The sequence below is a fragment of the Aphelocoma coerulescens genome, chromosome 1 (genome assembly GCF_041296385.1).
Source record: "Aphelocoma coerulescens isolate FSJ_1873_10779 chromosome 1, UR_Acoe_1.0, whole genome shotgun sequence".
NCBI classification, from domain to species: Eukaryota; Metazoa; Chordata; class Aves; order Passeriformes; family Corvidae; genus Aphelocoma; species Aphelocoma coerulescens.
In genome coordinates, this window is record NC_091013.1 from 70655919 (window position 1) to 70668711 (window position 12793).

Consider the following 12793-nt stretch of genomic DNA (forward strand, 5'->3'; position numbering starts at 1 on the left):
TTCACATAACAATTAACTCCCTTGTCTGTGTAAACCTGCCAGTATAATTTTTTGCCCCTAGACACTTAAATAGCTCACTCAGGCATTTCTATGTGATCTTGGGTCTACAAAATGCTACTGCCCCACAAGTCTTTCGAGATCCTCCAGGTCCTTTCCCACACTGGGAACATGCTGCTCCAACATATGTTTGACACTTTCCTATTGCTCGCTCTCTTTGTAGTTTGGTCTTCCATACTCACTTCATCCCTAAAAAAACATATTCCCCAGGAGCATTCACTCAAAGTGAACAGTCCCAAGACAAAAAAATGGAAAAGAGATACAGGAATCACCAAGCTTAGTGGCCTGCAATATAGTAGCAAGACTCTAGCCCCAAACACTACACAATAGCATATGCCCCCTCCTGGAGAAGTGAAGACTCCCTTCACAGCACCTTCCAGGGCTTAAAGGGGGGCTACAGGAAATCTGGAAAGGGACTTTTCACAAGGGCATGTAGTGATTAGATAAGGGGGAATGGCTTTAACCTGAAAGAGGGAAGAGTTAGATTAGATATTCAGAAGAAATTCGAAGGTGGTGAGGCACCGGAACAGGTTGCCCAACAAAGCTGTGGATATCCCATTCCTTTGATCAAGCTCAGGCTGGCCAGGGCTTTGAGCAACCTGATCTAGCAGAAGGTGTCCCTTCCCATGTGTAGAAGTCTAGAAGATAACCTGTGGACCCTCTGATTTTTGTCATTCCTTTTCAACCATGAGCATCTATGAATCTTGGGTGTTGCCTCTCCCTCAAGAGTGGGATGTCACATCATGGCAGGAAGGTTGGAACTAGATATTCTTTACAGTTCCTTCCAACACAAACCATCCTGTGATTCTGTTATTCTATGTTCATGGCATTATGAGCTAAAAAGCCAATTCCAAGATATTTAACACAAGAAAAACATGCCAAACGCTCTAGATGTCATAGTGAACCACAGGAATGAACCAGGAAAAGCAAAGATATCATCACAATCCTAAACCCTTGCAACAGAAGGCAAATTACTTAGGTAAAATGCCTTAGTGATCCTGGGAGCCTGGCCATGGCATAAAGAAAGGGAAAAAAAGACAAACAAAACAAACAAACAAAAAAAAATCACTATTCCTTGACAATTTAAATTCTTTCCTGACCACAAGGCAAGACCCTGCAAAACCAGCTCCCACAGGCCAGCATCAGTATCTAATCCAGATCAATGCTCATCCCCTCTGGTTTCTACAAACCTACTCCAAATTACAAGTAACACAGGAAACATTACTCTCCAGAAGAGTCCAGCCTGGGTAAAGTGAGATCTGACTGGTGGGGTTTAGGGTTCTCGCCTTTCATGGCTTACTGTTACAATGCTCTTGCTACAACAATTTCACCACCAACCAATTTTGAAGTGGTTTCTAATTCATTACCCTAAGCTGAGATATGGAAAAAGCCTCTTTCTGAACTTCCCTGTGCCACAGTTTGCTGGTTCTAGTACTCAGAATCAGAATGACCGTGCCAATTTGATGCTGCTTTCATTAGAAATTTTTCCCCTTTTAAGCAACTGCCTCCTTCAAGTACCACTTTTCTTTTTACCAGAAATAGGAAAGAAGAGCTGGATAAATGACTGAATAATTACAGTTTCACACAAAAGTGGCACAAGCAGCCCAGCTACAAATACGAGACACAGAGTAACCTCTACGGTGCAAGAATTCTGTCCTGACAACTCCATTTTACTTCTTTCATCAGAGAATAAAAAGCATCAATCTGCAGCTTCAATAAGTCAGTCATATTGCAGCAGGTTAAACAGCAATTTCACAAGGGTAAACTGACCCAATTTGAAGCAGTGGGCACTCATCCAGTGACAGAATACAGAAGGCAGAGTGTGAAATGACTGACTGACTCACTACATCAAAATGAAATTTTCCAGTATTATATTAAAATAGAAAACCAAGAATTCTACAGCAAAACGATTGATATTTATTTCCCCTAGTTCTCAAGTTTTTCTGGAAAACTGAAGTCTCTCAAATATTTTCATTTCAATGAATCAGCACATTCCAGTTTCAAAGGTTTTAGATCTTTCTGACTTGCTCTAATGACATTATATTACTTTGTGAATTTGGGAGGTATTAGGAAGATTAGAAAGTGCTAGCTAATATGACAGGGTGGTATGAAGGAAAAGGTTTTTTTTTTTCCCCAGCAAGCATATAATTAAGATGCAAAACTGCAGCTGAATCATATTCCCACAGCTCTGTTCCCTGCCCTGTGTGATATACCCCAATACTCTCTTCTCTAAAAACAAGACACATATTCATAGCTGGTGAGGGAAGTAGGATGGTAAACTGATTTCAAGAGCTCCTTCAGTGTATTTCCAAGGTCTTACATTTCATACACAGAGATGCTGCTTGAATGTGGGAATGTACATTTTCCTCAAGATAAGAGGAACACATCTGTTTAATTTGCAAATTTACTTAACTGCTTGAAAGTGACAGGGTTCCCCAAAAAGCAAAAGGGAAAATCAATTTTCACTTATTTTCCTTAAGCTCCTTTGATAAACCCAGACCTAATGTATCATCCCTCCTTTCTTTAGCAGGCTACTCACGGTGACTCCCACTCCCAGTCCCGGTGGCAATGTAGGGACAGTAAATGGACACCATAAGCCAAGACAAACTTTGAATTAGGCCCCATCCTTGTGAAGCATGGTCTGTAATTTCCTTAAATCACTAGTCAGCTTCCTCAAAATAATTCATATGAAATTTATAGAAAAAAATGAAACAGGGAACAACTCATCCTTGAGGACTCCAGGCCATCTCATTTTTAATGCTAAATATACGCATGAAAATGTAGTATTGCCTCATAAACCCAGCTCCTGCATTTGCACTCTTGGACAGTCACCCCCCCCCCATCTCACCAGATCCTCAGGCATTATCTGTTTTCCCAATACTCCTCCTTCCTATCACCCCATGTTTTGTTACAACTCTTTCTGGCCTGGATTTTTGCCTCCTGAGGGCATATATAACTGGTGATGGACATCCTGTTGTGGTGGTCATTCTCTGTGCAAGCATCATTTGCACCCAAGTTAACACTGTACTGTGACAGGAAAAGAAATGAGGAATTAAATAAGTGTATTACAAAGACCGTGTCACCACTGTACAGCCAGGTGTCAGCTGAACTTTCTTCTCAACCATAAGGTCAGATTTGTTCAATTGATTTTTAAGCAATATGTTATTACTTACAAAATAAATTTTTTTAAAAATCACTGAGCTTACAATGCAATATTTTCCCAACCTACTTTCTCAAAAGAAAAGACATGCTGCATAATTCTACCATTTCCATATATATCTAAGGAATCATAATTAGAATAATTAATCAGTGACTATGTTCAACAGTTTCATGCCTGCAGCAAAAAAATTATTTCATTTCTTAAAATGCTGGAAGTTAAACAAACAAATTGAGTAAACTTTGCCCTCAGCTCTGAAAAACAACTGATCCAGAGCTACTACATATTCAAGAGAACAAGAAAAAAGCTGACTGAGAAAAGGCATTGGAAAATCACTCTGAACTCTTACCAGAACATGTGACCAGCAGCTACAAGTCTGTCCCCTTTCTCCACCCAACCATCTGAAATCTTTTCTACAAGCAGGACCAAAACAGATGCTACTGTCTTCCCAACTGTAAAGCAAATATCTTGTAAAATATAATCCCAGTGGTACCAACATTTTCTAGCCCTTAGTAAGAGCATTAAACTGATAAACCTACAAAAGCATTCCTGGGTTGACTTTTGGACTCAAAAAATTGCAAGGCATTCCATAGGATACTCTCTCCCAGCCAATTTTGAACCATTCAGCTGTCTTTAGAGGTGTGACTAAAAACAAAATCGAATCTCAGCTGTCAGTGTGAGAGCTAATGTGCAAATAACAAAAGGACCATGTGCAGACTGAAGTGACAGTCCCCTGTCAATGTGCATGGTCCCCTGTCAGCCTCCCCATTGCTGAAGAATGTGTTGCAGGGTGTCTTGCAGCACTCCCCGGCCTTTCAGCCCCCCAGGCTGGCCAGATCCTGAGATGTGCAAAAGCCCCTGTGCTTTCCATCACGCAGATGTCACAGAGATCTAGCTGTTGGGTAGCACTGGAATCACCTGTGGCCCCAGTCCCCCAGTTCCTATACCAACTGTCGTAAACAGCATCTTGTAAAGATTTCAGTAACCGGGAGAATTTAGAATATGGGTTGGGGGTTTTTCAGAATCAAAACAAAACTAAGCTTTAAAGTTTTGCAATTCTTCATAACACAGAAGTCTATCTCTTCTCAAACTAAACATACACAGAGATGAAGCGAAACAAATGGGCTTCAATGTGGCCAAATCCAGATATTCTTAAAATGCATTTTCTTACTCCATGCATCTCAAAGGACCCTCCCTGACAAATCTCCAGGGAGACACACCACAGACTTAACAGACAGGCTTTTTATGAGTGTTTTGTGCTTTCAGATTAGAGCTGAAGCTACAGCAAGCCAGAAGTTGCCATCACTGATAGACTAAACAAACTGTTGACTGTTAATATAGACTGTATTTTGTTTTTTTCATTGAATGATATTCTCAGATTTAGACTATGCCTTGTATCATTGTTATGAACTTGCAAGCAAAGAGGAAGATTTCACATTTACTGGTACTGTCACCTCCACTGCCACCAAATGCATCAAGTCTATTTTCCCAAACTGCTCTAGCTGTCTTAAAAGATTTTTGTTCCTACCATTAATACTGAAAGACCATTCCAGCAGCTCTCTCTTCCAAAGCTATCCATGACTTCTAAGAGTCAATCTAACTGTACTGATATCCTTTTGTGTGTGTATGCATTTGGTCTTTTAACTCTGAATTTTCTTCCTGTCATTGATATTTACGTTCAGGAGTATTTACAGAGAGCATCAGTGTGAGTCTAATTCCTTCCCTCCCTTGGTATCGTTCATCTTCTACTCAACCCATTTTACCAAAGGCGCCAGTCCCTTGCATTGGCCAATATCACTTTCTCCTTTTGTACTTTTTCTCCCATCTTGACAACTCACCTTCTCTTTCTGCTGACACATTTTCTCCCACGTGAAGTAATTCAGCTGTTCTCCAGAAGCCAGTCTCTTCTTTCATGGTCATATTCAATAAGTCACCTTCTCCTTCAGAGATCTGTCCAATCTTCATTTCAGTATTTTCCTAAGGATCCTGAGATGCTGTCTACAACCATATTCTTCTGTTCCATTCTTCTGTTTTAATCTAAAATCAACATTCACAGTTTTGACTGTGATATTTTTCTATATGCTTTGGCAGACAAATACTAAAGCATGACTAACTTTTATTTAATACTTAAAACTGGTAGCACACATCCTATAATTGCTAAAACCTGCCATAGAATCACAGATTATCTTAGGTTGGAAGGGACCTTAAAAGTCATCTAGTTCCAACCCCACTGCTGTGGGCAGGAGTGACATCTTCCACTAGACCAGGTTGCTCAAAGCCCCATTCAACTTGGCCTCATCGTTGTACACAGAGATCACCTCCTCTACTTCTTCAGAAGCGTGTCTTCATAATTTTCTCTTCTTTATTTTTATCATTTGGGGAAAGAAAAATAGAAGAAATTCTCCTGCGTACCCTTCTTTACCTACAAATCCGTACAAGTAGACTCCTTTGATTGCTGGTTTCTTGGCTTTTTTAAAACTTTGTCAGCATAAGGCTTGCACCTTCAGATTAAGTTCAGCAGTTTATCTGCTCATCAGCAACAACCAAACACACAAACCACGCACTCAGTTGCAAGGATTATCAAACTGCCTTTAAACTCTGCCAATTACTAACTGAAAGCCACAAGACTCAAACTGCAGCTAAGCAAACTACAGATGTGTCTACATACACATCTGTTCTTTCACATTTCTCCAAAAGAAGGATCTGCAGCACAGTAGCCAAAATAATTAAAACAAAATGCCTCTAAATGCCTACATCCTGTCCTAATTGTCACAGCTTGCCAACATTGCCATCAGCTGTACTGACATATTCACTGCTTCTAACTAGTTGAAGAAATAATAAAAGACAGGGGGGAAAATGTTTTGCTCCCCCGAGTACACTGGGAAGAAGATGCTGTTAAGAAAGAGTTAATAAATGTGAGGAACAAACCTAAGGTAAGCCCAGTGTCAACCAAAGCAAGAGAATTTGACCTTCTAGAAGATGGGTACTTGATGAGTGGAACAACTCTCTCTTACATGATAGAGCATTTCTACTTTACAGAAGACAACATTTTCAAAAGAAAGGACAGCCTCTGCATTTCCAACCTGCTGATGGCTGTGGAACAGAGGTTGCTACTTGACCTATCAGGGGAAAAGCTCTCAGAGCTCCTAGCTTTCAGTCAAAAGGGAAATACAGGCATTAAAAAATGATGACCTATCTTGAACTACAACATATGTCTCACCAGCTTTATTTTCCAGGTCCCAAGTAAAAGTAGGAATTATGTCCATCAAGTAGCTTTACATACTGGAAAGCATCCACAGAAACAAGGTGAAATGGAAACTGGAAGTTTATAATACAAAGGAATACACAGTGACACACTTCATTTTGGATTCCTCAAAACTACAACAAATACAGGATCTCTCCTGCTTGAGGAAAGAGGTTGAAGGGGAGAACAAAGAATATCTCACACTTTATGAGGCTTTATTAATGCAAAACTAAACAGTATCAAGGAGCTTTACACTCATGTACCCGGTGAGATTTTACCAGATGTGAATTCTGTGTTGCCAACCTAAACGCCCCTATCTGTAGCAAACTGCAGTTAACCAGCAGTCAGTATCTTCCCAGCACTGAGAAGAGTCCTGCCCAACATGAAAAACTGCTATTTAAAAAGGAAGCATACTAGACTACCTTGGCTAGGAACCAGAAATATCACCTAGGTACCTCCAGCAACAGCTACAACAACAATTAGCAATCAGGCAGGTGGCACTTCAAATGAGACATGAAAACAGATTTAGGGCTGCCAATAGAATTTACCAAGATTCACAGCTATACAGCCACAACTACCAAGCACTAAAAACCTCATCATGAACAGACTCTCAAGAAATCCTCATCCTCATAAGGAACAGCAGAAGAGCTGAGGTGGGACTTAATGTGCCTACGGGCTTGACCTGGTTTCCTTCCACACAGAGAACACACAAATTCTGCTTCCATTCCACTTCAGTCACTTCCATGTGGTCTTTCCATGTCCTGCCTGTTGAGTTTTGCTAAGATTTCCTATAATTTCTAAAAAGCTTTTCAAGTTATGGAACCCCTACACTTGAAGGAGGTCCACTCTTACTCTTCCATGGTAACACTTTATTCTCCATGCAGTCCTGGTATTTCTATGAGTAAAAATCAAAGTACTCTCTGTAAAAGTAATAAACTGGTTTTTTTATTACAACAGAATATTTGAAAACAACAATCCTTTTGCAAACATGTATGGAATCAGGTAGGAAGGGCAAAGGGAAAGTTATGTATTCCATCTCTGGAGCTAATTTTAATAAAATGAGCATTCGTGAAACCCAAACTCCTCTGTTTATCACATTTTAAAATTAAACTCAATGCTTTTTTTTTTTTCTTTTAATGATTAAAGCTTAAAAACTACTTGCTATAACTTTTAACATAATTTGTGAACATAGTGTAACTTTTGGCAGCTACTGGCACAGAAAACTGCAGCATCAGACCTGAACTTGCACTATTGGTTTGACAGCACTTCTTTGTCAAATATGATATTTGAAAGAAACCTGATTCAAATGATTAAGGAGTAGAACAATCACTACTGTAAATAGATACTACCCAATTGCTACTGAAACCCAGGCAAGAATCAATTTCTTCTTTGTTCTTTGAATTACACCTTAAGAAAGCAAGAATAGGAAAAAAAATACTATTATTTAGACGTATTCCTCCTTTTTTCTGAAAACTAGGTATGCCTTCACAACTAGGATGAGCTGTGTTATTTTCAGGAAAATCCCAAATCATTCCATTTGCACTGAGTGAAAGTTTAAGGGATGTCTGAATTTCAAAAGAAACAATACACACAAAGAAAAGACCACTCTCCTACACTGGAATTACTGATACTTTATTAGGTTTAGCACTGAAGGTCAACAAAAGAGTACTTACCTTCTGTTTTGGAAAGAGTTTTGGAATAGAAATCAGTCGGTTGCTATGTGACTGGTTTCCAGGCAGCAGTTCCACTCACTTCTTTGGGGAAAAGACATGTTCTTCTGTTTCTGCAAATGCTGTTTATATTGAGTAAATCCAAGTATGTTCAACTCAAACAACATACTGTGAACCATTAATGAAAAAATGCATTTGCAAAAACCAGAACATAATACGCTGACCTCTCTCAACTCCTATCTGGAGAAAGAGATGCATCATATGCATGACAGATTGCTGGCATTACATTTTCTGGCTGTTGACTTGAGAGAATGCCAACTTTTATGAAACATACTTGATCCATTCCATTTATTTTGTGAATAAACATGAACAGCTTCCTCCACTTCTTACCACATTTGAAGGGCTTAGACATATCAAAAGCGACAAGTGTCAGTGGAAATACTATAAAAGGGTGACATTTTCACTGAATACTGATCAACATCCCTCAAGTATGCACCAAGAAGGCATTAATAAAGTAATTTTTTCTTACAAGTTTTTTACACTATTTTTATTTGCTCCTGTCTGTAAAAAAGTGTCTCTGTCAATTTAGCATCTGTTATGACTCACTTAAGGAAGTTCAGAAAAATGAGAGGTCATTTAAAAATTCAGTACAATATGATGAAATCCATTCAAGCTGAATTCAAACATCATTACTTAAATCAAACTTCATTGCCCTGTTTTCACCAACTCTGAATTGAACAACCCAAATTGAATCAAACTCTTATTTGATTATTTCTTCAGATAATAAATAAGTTGCTCAGGAAAACAAAACCCAAAATCCACATTTATATCTGTTGAATTTTAAAGAACTTAAAGGAAATTATTTTGCTTTTTAACATAATTAGCATCCAGTAAAATAAATTAGGAGGCATCAGCTTTCATTAGCTTTAGCTTTCCACTTATGTAAGTCTTGGCTTTGAATAAATGCAGAAAGAAGACACTTAAACTGCGTACTGTAAATAAGTCAGAAATCACGCATATTAAGAGCTAGTCTGCTCATTTGCTAAGAGCCAAACAATTATGACAACAAATTCTAACTTCAAAGAAAACCAAACATGTTGGCAAACTTAACCTCCCTGGAAAAAAATAAAATACAAGAATGACAAAGAGAAGGATTAAGAAGACAACAGGGACCAGACCTTACGACATAAGCAGCAAAAGGTTAGACAACTGAAAGGGAGTTTTCTTTGTGTGAGAGGATTCAGCCACATCCTTTCCAGCGGGTCTATGAGGACGCTATCTCCCAGCAACACTGTCCAGTGCTGCACATCTCCTGCAGCTTATGTGATAAAGCAGTACTGCTGTGCACCCCTTCGATACAAACCAAAGCTGTGCACACTCCCAAAAAATGACCAAACTCACCAACAAAATTATACAGCCCACAGACACACATTCAAGAACAACATTCAAGCTGCAAAGTCAATCACTCAAGAACTGTGTAAGACAATTTAATTTACATTTAAATGTAATTCACTCTTTACCATATAGGGTAGAACATTAATCTTTCCTTACACAACCTAACCTAACCCAGTATCTCCATGGATATCAGGCTGTGAAGAAGCTGTATTGTGTATCTTCCTCCTACTTCACCATTTGTACAAGTTGAAAGGTCTAGTATCAATACACTACAGAGAAGTAAAAAGGTGAAGGAGGATCTTAGTGCTAAAGCTGTTCACTTCTCTGTGCTGAAGGGCTAGGCTCTACCTCTGCCTCTACTAAGACTCCTACCTGGAGAAGTCAGGGATGTGAGCTCCTCTGCACAGAATGTATGTCCCTCATTTTCTCTGCAGGTGATTTGAGATTTGGGGATATGACTTCTAGAAGAGCTAGAAATGTAATGTAACTGACCAATATGCTACAAAGATCACACACCAGGAGAAGGGCACTAAGAACCAATGGCCATTTTGGCTCTTAATTGCATCTGTTTCAGCACCTCATTCATAAAATGGGGACAGAGGGAAAGGCAGTATCTTGCTGCCTTCCACTGTGCGTAAAAAGAAATGCCCACTGATGTGCAAATCCTGACTGACAGTCACTGGGACAAAACTAAACACTAAGGTTCTGTCACTAAACCAAGTACCAGTAGACCCTCCCAGTTTAATTATACTGTTCACATGGTGTGGGCAAGACTGTGCCTCAGTTTCTCATCTGTTAAATAGAAAAGTATCTTGCTTCACAGAGCTTTTATGAGAGCAAGCACATGCTTGAGATTATGAGGGACTCTGATACTATGGTGATTCAGGATATACTCAAGCATGAAACACGGCCAAGTACACACCGTGGAAACTAAATGAAAAGCTTAAAGTTTTCAGGACAAGGAATTTAACCTGAAATTTTACCCACATTTTTGCCATCTATATTTTCCCTTTGACTTATTTATAGCATTAAAGAATGCAGAAGTAATACCAGAAAAAAGTCAAATAAGGCAAGTATTGGATGTTTTCTTTGTGCTCACATCTAACACACAATACTCATTGGGGTAACACTCTTGCCAGTAAGTGTGCGCTTAGCAGATAGAAATTAGCAGAATTTGTGAATGTGTATTACAGTACAAGAGACCATGCCTAAATGGCCACCCCACTCCAGTCGGCTGAATCCTTTTCACTTGTCATTGGAAGGACTGGTACACACTTTTGCTTAATTCTCTCTCAAAATCCACAAGGGTTGACCCCAGCAAATATTACAATTACACCATATAGATACACAGGATAAAAATTAAGTTAGCAAACTGCTTGTACCACTTACAAGACTAAGTGGGGAACTAAGGGTGTCTTTTACCAAAAAGTGCTCACACTCAAAGAAACATCATGCTTTGTCAAGAAAATGTCTCTGTATGACATTTTGGCCACCTCTAGCATCTCCATTAACCCAGTAAGCCTTTTTTATCAAATACACAAATTCCCTGTACAGTCGCATTAAGCATTTCCACCTTAGAAAGGCGGTGCTGGACTGGTACAGTCCAGGAACGGCAGACCCTCACCCTCCCACAATGGCAATTGAACTGTTGCGGGCGGACCCGGGCATTTCTGCCAAACAGAGTTCTTTAACTCGCCACCAAATCAACCGCAAAGTTCCTGCCTTGCACCTTGAGTTTTGCTTCCTTTGCCCATAGATCTGCTGCCCACACTCTGTCGGGCACATGGATTTGTTTTCCGTGCCAGTGTCCGACCAGGGCCCAGGTGTGCCAACGGGCCGGGCTGAGGGCGGCCTGCGCACCCGGCACCTTGGCACGGCCGAGGAGCTGCCGGGGCCCCTTCGCGCCAGCCGCCATTTACCTGGAGCAGGTGGTGGGCCGCCAGGTATCCCAGGCGCGGGCCTCCCCGCACGCCGGGCGGCAGCCGCCCCGTGCCGTAGCCATGCCAGGCCACCACGTAGGGGTTGTCCATTGTCAGCCAGTAGCGCACCTGCCCGCCGAAGTGGCGGAAGCACAGCTCGGCGTAGTCGCGGAAGAGCTGGGGCAGGACGGGGCTGGCCCAGCCGCCGAAGGCGTCCTGCAGGGCCTGCGGCAGGTCCCAGTGGTAGAGGGTGACGACGGGCTCGACGCCCATCTCCCGCAGGCGGGCCAGCAGCCGCCCGTAGTGCGCCAGCCCGGCGGGGTTGGGGGGCGCCGTCCCGTTGGGCAGCAGCCGGGCCCAGGACAGCGAGAAGCGGTAGTGCGAGACTCCCAGGCGCCGCAGCCCCTCGGCGTCGCGGAACAGGTTGTTGTAGCTGTCGCTGGCCACGTCGCCGCCCACGGGCCCCGGCGGAGCGGCCCCCGGCGGCGTGGCCGGGCGGTGGGCGAAGGTGTCCCAGACGGACGCGCCCTTGCCGCCCTGGCGCCAGCCGCCCTCCGTCTGGTAGGCTGCGCTGCCCGCGCCCCACAGGAAGCCGTCGGGGAAGGTGTCGTGGAGGAAGAGCTGGTCCTGCGGGTAGGGCAGCCGGGCAAAGCGGGACCAGGTGCCCGCGCCCTGCCCCGGCGCCCCCAGCCCCAGCCGCCCCAGCAGCAGCAGCAGCGACAGCAGCAAGGCGGCGAGAGCCATGCTCCCGGCGGGGCTCCGCGACGGCGGCTCCAGCTCCCCGCCGCCCCATTTTATCTCACCTCGCGCCCCCCCCTCTCCCGCCCCGGTGGGCACGGCCATTAATAATTACCTCGGAGCTGCCGCCTGCATCCTTCCCGGCCGGTTCCACCGGGGAGAGCTGCCGCCGGGGGCGGGAGCCAGGGCGTGAGACGGGGCGGGCGGGGAGGAGAGGGGGGAAGCGGGGCTCCTCGGGGAGAGGTGAACCCTCTCGCCCCCTCCGGGAGCACGTGTGTACCCCCACGGCCCCCTGAGGGCGGAGATCCCGGTCCCGGGCGGCAGGCGGGGTCCTGCAGCCCATCGCCCGCCCCACCGGGGGCCCGCACCTCGCTGCGGCTCCGGTGCCCCCTCGGAAGCGGGACCCTCGCCGCTGTCCTGCGCCCTTTAGAAGAGCCCGCGGAGAGATTCGACGGCCGGACCCGTCTCCTCCGGGGGGCTGAGCGTAGCCCCCTCCTGTTCCCCGCTGCAGTGCCGCCGTCGGGGAGTCCGTGGGGCAGCGGCCCCTGCGCTGGACCGAGAGGGGGAGCGATGACGGGGCCGAGGGGGAAGGGCGAGGAAATAAAAACGCTTT

At 43.5% G+C, this 12793-nt stretch overlaps 1 protein-coding gene across 2 annotated transcripts in view; it reads right to left on the reverse strand.

Annotated features, from left to right (window-relative positions):
- Window positions 1-12269, reverse strand: part of KL (klotho) — a 48336-nt gene extending 36067 nt beyond the window's left edge. For both annotated transcript variants that reach the window (XM_069012214.1, XM_069012220.1), the window contains exon 1: window positions 11443-12269. In XM_069012214.1, coding sequence (XP_068868315.1) covers window positions 11443-12186 — 744 coding nt within the window. In that variant the 5' untranslated portion in view covers window positions 12187-12269. The remainder of the gene's footprint in view (window positions 1-11442) is intronic.
- Window positions 12270-12793: the final 524 nt, after the last annotated feature.